This window comes from Populus euphratica, unplaced genomic scaffold, assembly GCF_000495115.2.
Source record: "Populus euphratica unplaced genomic scaffold, PopEup_1.0 scaffold92.1, whole genome shotgun sequence".
Taxonomy (NCBI): Eukaryota; Viridiplantae; Streptophyta; class Magnoliopsida; order Malpighiales; family Salicaceae; genus Populus; species Populus euphratica.
Window position 1 is genome coordinate 242,815 of NW_011499974.1, and position 5,263 is coordinate 248,077.

A 5,263-nucleotide genomic window follows, 5' to 3' on the forward strand; every position below is an offset into this window, starting at 1 on the left:
GGGTTTTTATGGAAACACATCACACATATCAAGTTGAAAGAAAGCAATATAGTAGAGTGCCAAACGGCATCGACCTCGAAAGCTTTGGACAAACAAGGAGGAGATCGATTTATTATCACCACGTACGTACGTACACACGACCACATATGATATGATATGAGGTTCTTTTCGAAGAGTGTAGCTTCTTTTACAGCACCAATTAATTAGCGACTCTTTAATGGTGGGATCCATCATCAATCGTCCTGCATTCATTTCGAAAATTCAGTACTCAACATAAATTAGCTGGGATGCTTTCTCTGAAAAACACCCACTTTACATCTAAGTAATGGATCAGACTTCAGACGAACAGGGTCGGGGTTCTTGTTGATTTGATCGAGCGTTTCAATATCGATTATTGTTGTTTTTTTTTTTTTTTTACATTCTCATAGGCACCGGAGAAAGGCTTTACTGATTTATGATTATTACTAATATCTATCACCCAAATTTTTTTTTAATTACAAATTAGTTTTATCCTCACAATTAATTTATAGCACTCTGAAATAATTACAGGCATTTATAAATTAGTTTTGTCCTCACAATTAATTTATAGCACTCTGAAAACCAACTGTGCTAGTTAATATTAAAAAAATAATTATATTTAAAAATTTAAATTTTTAAATGAGATACAACATATAATTTAAATTATTTTTAAATATATTTTTTTAATAAAAACTCTTTAAACTTGAAATTTGTATAAGTTCATGTTATTTTATTTTTAATTTTTATCAAATAAATAAAAAATATAAAATTCAAACTTATAATTACTTGATTATTAAGATTTTGATATCATATTAAATAATTATTTTATTCTAAAAATTTATATTAGTAGATGAGTTCTGTATATTATTTTTTAACAGCTCACAAGTATAAGTCTTGTATACTTGGTCTAAGTGTTTGCATATTCTATAAATTCTTTTAATAAAGTATAGGTTTCAGTACTGTACTTCTTAATTACTCCAATTTTTTCAATCGTAATATAATTAATAGATCAAGGGAACACACCTTGGCATGGATTAGCTGTTAGTAAATTGACTGATTAATTACCTCAGCTGAATCGCTTTACGTGCAGTTGGTTCCCAAATCCTCGAGCTTATGTTGCCATCATGCAGCTCATGCAACTAATTAAACCTCAAAACGTAGAGGGGAAAAAATGAATTTCAAGCCCCAACTTTAATTTTTGAGCTAGCTAATTCAGGAGCACAAGCTTTAAAAAAAAAAAAAAAATTTAAGATGGGAGTTTTCAATATCTCACTCTTTTCTTAAGACGAGCATTCTCCTCTTGAATGGATCTTTGCTGCAATTTAACAAGATCAAATCACTACTAGAAAATAATTTTTTAATAGAGATATATCGGTGTTTTAAGAATCTCCAATATTAGTAAAGACGTACCACAAGAATCTCTACGATTAAGAAGAATGCCACTAAGGATAAATAACAACGTTAATTCTAAAACGTCATTATAATATATATTTATCATAGTATTTATATTAACAAGTTTTTAAAACAAATATCATCTATATATATATATATATATATATATATATATAGACACACACACTAATCTCTTGACTCAATGTAACAAAGGGTTACTTTTATACTATAAGATTCTTAACACATGGAACCTGAATTCGAATGAGATCTAGCTATATTTAACCAGCTCAAACTTTATCCTATTAATATGAATTAGTTGAGATAAATCAAGATACATAGCTTCTTAGTTACCTTTCCTTTCAACCAGTTGACTTGCTCTGCGGCGATGCGTAACTGTGGAATATCATAATCACATATCGGTCAGTGCTAAGTACATCAAATATTACATGAGGTTTTTATACCTTTGTAAGGTTGATTAAGGCTCTCTAATAATATAATTTTGATCCCGTTTTGGTTCTATTCCTTCAATTTTTTTTCCCGGCCACTGATAAATTTTCGCTTATTAATGATCCCATGTTGTCTTCTAATTTACCTGTCTTAATTAATAGTAAATGTAGAAGGATTTACCTTCTTAGAGCGGACACGTTCAACTCCTGTCTTTAATTGTCGTTCTAGCTGCTTCAACTCTTTCATCCCCAACATTTCTATATCTTCTCCTATACAGTGCCTAATGATGCAATGGAATACTTGTCAGTAATCAGCAGCAGCAGCAGGAGGAGGAGGAGGAGGAGACTAGCCATTATAAATTGAGTATAAATTATTATTTAGTTGCTGTATTTTTAATAAAACAATTAATTATTTAGTTTCTTTAATTTTCAGAACACAAATCACATCCTCGGCATAAAAACGTGCATGAAACATACCTAAGCTGTGCTTCCGTTTCATTTATAGTTTTCTGTAACTCTTCAATCTCACGTCTCCAAAACTGTTCAATGAGGTGGAGAATCTATGAGATTCTAGCAAAATCAGAGAGTATATAAGATGCAGCAGTTTAATTTACTCCATATTTCAAATTAACTCTGGTATCCATCCCTGATCAGAAAATATGCATGCGCATTATGCTCTGTAATTGCTTTGCATGGATAGCCTCCCAGTACAATTAACCAGGAAACCCTATTCATATGCTTCTAATGAAGTATATGCCAACTATCCATTAGCTGAAATTAATGTTTTCCGCAATTTGACTATAATTCAACAATAGAACCTCAAACCAATAAGATAACAGTGAAGACAGTAATAAATGACACTTCTTTTATTCAAACGACACATATAATATTTTAAAAAATAATTTTTAAGAATATAATTGCATTGAAAGTTTATTATTTTTCTCGTTTTATAAGATTAATATGGTAAATCAACTTCTTCAAATTAATAATAAACTATTTTCTACAATTTAATAATTTATAACAATTTGAAATCAATGAATTAGAGCTACCTATTTTTTTATGAGTTTAGTGACTTTTTAACATTATAAAAGAAAATAAATATCATTATTTAAGAATTAATATAATAATTAAAATATATATATATAATATAGAGAAATAAGAATTGCCGTGCTCTTAAAACAAATTAGATTTAATGGTGAAACGAAGGAGATAGACATTTTCAATAAATCAATTGGTTCTTTTAATTTCATATTTAGTATTGATTTCTTTTATTGCTATTTTTAGCAATAGTTTTTTTTTTTAAAAAAAAGATAAACAAACTTCATCCTCCCTTACTAATTTTGTTGAAAATTAAATTTTATAGTTTTTTCAGTTTATTTTTCATAAAATATCATGGTCTCATATACTAGGTTAAGTATTTAATAAGCTCACTTTGATTTACTTGGGTTTTTTAGGTTATTTTTATTAATTGATTATTTTTTTATTTCATCAATCTACTTTCCAGTGGTTAAGAATTGGGTTTTGTTGTTATTTTTATCAATTTAATTTTTTTTGGATCATTATAATCTCGTGGCCTGAAATGTAAGTTTAGCAAGTTAATTTAAATTATTTTAATTTTTTTTGTTTTAATGATTTTTTTTTAATTTTTCATTTAATAATGGGTTATGTAGAGATTAAACTTTGTGATTTTTTTAATAAAATATTTCATTTTTATGACTCAAAGTCATATGGTCACCTAATTAACCTAGTTAGACCCACATTCATTTTGGTTTTCTTGTCCTTCATTTCTATCCTCCAATATTTTTTTATTGGCATTTTTATATCCTTAGACTAATTAAAAATGCACTTTAGATATTATTTTATTTAATATTTACCTCATTAAGATTATTGAAATCTTTTCATAATATCAACATAAGTTTTTTTTATTCATGTCATTATAATAATTTTTTATTCAATTTGGTTGGTTTATCATGGTTGCCTGTTTTGTAATCATATGATTTAATAAAACAAATTTATTTAACTACCTGAATCTTTGATTTTTCTAGCTTGTGAAAAACATGCTAAGACCTAAGAGTATCTGATTATTATTTTTTATGTTAAAAGGTATTTTGGTTCGGCAGGCCATCAATTTAGTAATAACTATAACTATAACTATAACAAATAAGAACTTCGTAAAAATCTTGAATTTGTCGCCTATAAAATAACTTTTTCTAACAAACTAGCCAATGAAAATCAATGATTGACCCAAAACCATGGAGATCATAGTCAATCGGAATAACTGTACTATTTACCCAAAAAAATTCCGTAATAACTGTAAACATTAGGAAAAAGAACATTCGAAGTTTGAAAATTAAGCCAACGAACTATAAAATATCGATCTTAGTCGATCGATAGACTGATAGTCAGCATCATTTTCAATTTTAAAAGCAGATAATTGAAGTTGAAGATGACCTTATTCACAAGAAGAGTACTGTTTTGGATTGTATAAAAACATGCGTCTATAAGAAAATCAAACCATAATATTAACCACTAACCTCCAAGGATCTAGTGTGTGAGTCATTTGGTCCAGACAGGCCGGCTTCACTCCGATACCTAGCGATGGTCCTTTCCATCCTGCAGCAACAATATTTATCTTATTAACTTGCTTAATTAGCATGTTAAACATGTAATCTACAGCTCAGAAGCATTTAAGGCTAACATGGGAGGAAGAAGAACTACTGACTCATGACTTGCAAACTGGTAAAACTTTCCGGTCGGGGAAAAAATAATGAGGGAAACTTCAGCATCACACAGAATTGAAAGCTCAAAAGCTTTCTTCAGAAGCCCATTTCTCCTCTTTGAGAAGGTTACTTGCCTACGAGTTGGATTCTCTATTCTTTTTAGCTCCACTTTCCCTCTCCCCATATTTGTCCAACTCCAAGAAGGAAAATATAAACCTTAGACTATACTAGATCTTGCGCTGCTACTTATTAGAAAACTTGCAAGGCACACAGATAAGCAATCTCCTTAATATGAGCTAACTATAAATATTAAATAATGTCCATGCAGTGCAAGTCAAAGAAATGAGCTCACCATCCATCAAAACGATATAATCAAGTATGTTTTACTACTTGATAAGGAAATATGATGGAGGAGAATGGTGCACTTTCTGCCGCACGAGAAGAGCAGGACGGGACATCACTAGCATGTTCCTTTTGGCAAAAAAATATCCTTTTATTTCATTATTATTGCTACATCGGACTCTACCTACGTGTCGGATGCTGGCCGCCGAAGGCATTTTCCTGCCCTGAGCACTTTTTCATTTGGGTCTCGGAGAACCATGGATTAATTCATATATATTGATTTCTTTTTGGCCTCTGTGTGCTTTTTATCCTTCTGTTTTTATGTTCTTTGCAATGAGGGATCCT

The 5,263-nt window shown here is 29.7% G+C and overlaps 1 protein-coding gene across 3 annotated transcripts; it reads right to left on the reverse strand.

Moving 5' to 3' along the window:
• Positions 1–5,263, reverse strand: LOC105139403 (truncated transcription factor CAULIFLOWER D-like). 3 transcript variants are annotated; one of them, XM_011045816.1, is made up of 8 exons: positions 4,929–5,263; positions 4,391–4,469; positions 2,334–2,395; positions 2,038–2,137; positions 1,762–1,803; positions 1,292–1,333; positions 1,084–1,157; positions 1–242 (listed from the first exon to the last, which is right to left on the reverse strand). In XM_011045816.1, exons 2-8 carry the CDS (start codon positions 4,466–4,468, stop codon positions 215–217), a joined length of 426 nt encoding a protein of 141 aa, XP_011044118.1. In that variant the 5' UTR covers position 4,469; positions 4,929–5,263; the 3' UTR covers positions 1–214. The 3 variants fall into 3 exon arrangements, with proteins under 3 accessions (XP_011044118.1, XP_011044117.1, XP_011044115.1); XM_011045815.1 differs by lacking the exon at positions 4,929–5,263 and adding an exon at positions 4,579–4,834; XM_011045813.1 differs by lacking the exon at positions 4,929–5,263 and adding an exon at positions 4,555–4,834.

What these genes read in the sequence shown, in the direction of transcription:
- LOC105139403 (XM_011045813.1), bottom strand. Translation starts at nt 4,760, where the DNA reads ATGGGGAGAGGGAAAGTGGAGCTAAAAAGAATAGAGAATCCAACTCGT. An exon ending in GTAGTTCTTCTTCCTCCCAT is followed by an intron (nt 4,470 to 4,554) that starts GTTAGCCTTAAA and finishes TTGTTGCTGCAG; the next exon opens with GATGGAAAGGACCATCGCTA. An exon ending in AACGTGTCCGCTCTAAGAAG is followed by an intron (nt 1,804 to 2,037) that starts GTAAATCCTTCT and finishes GATATTCCACAG; the next exon opens with TTACGCATCGCCGCAGAGCA.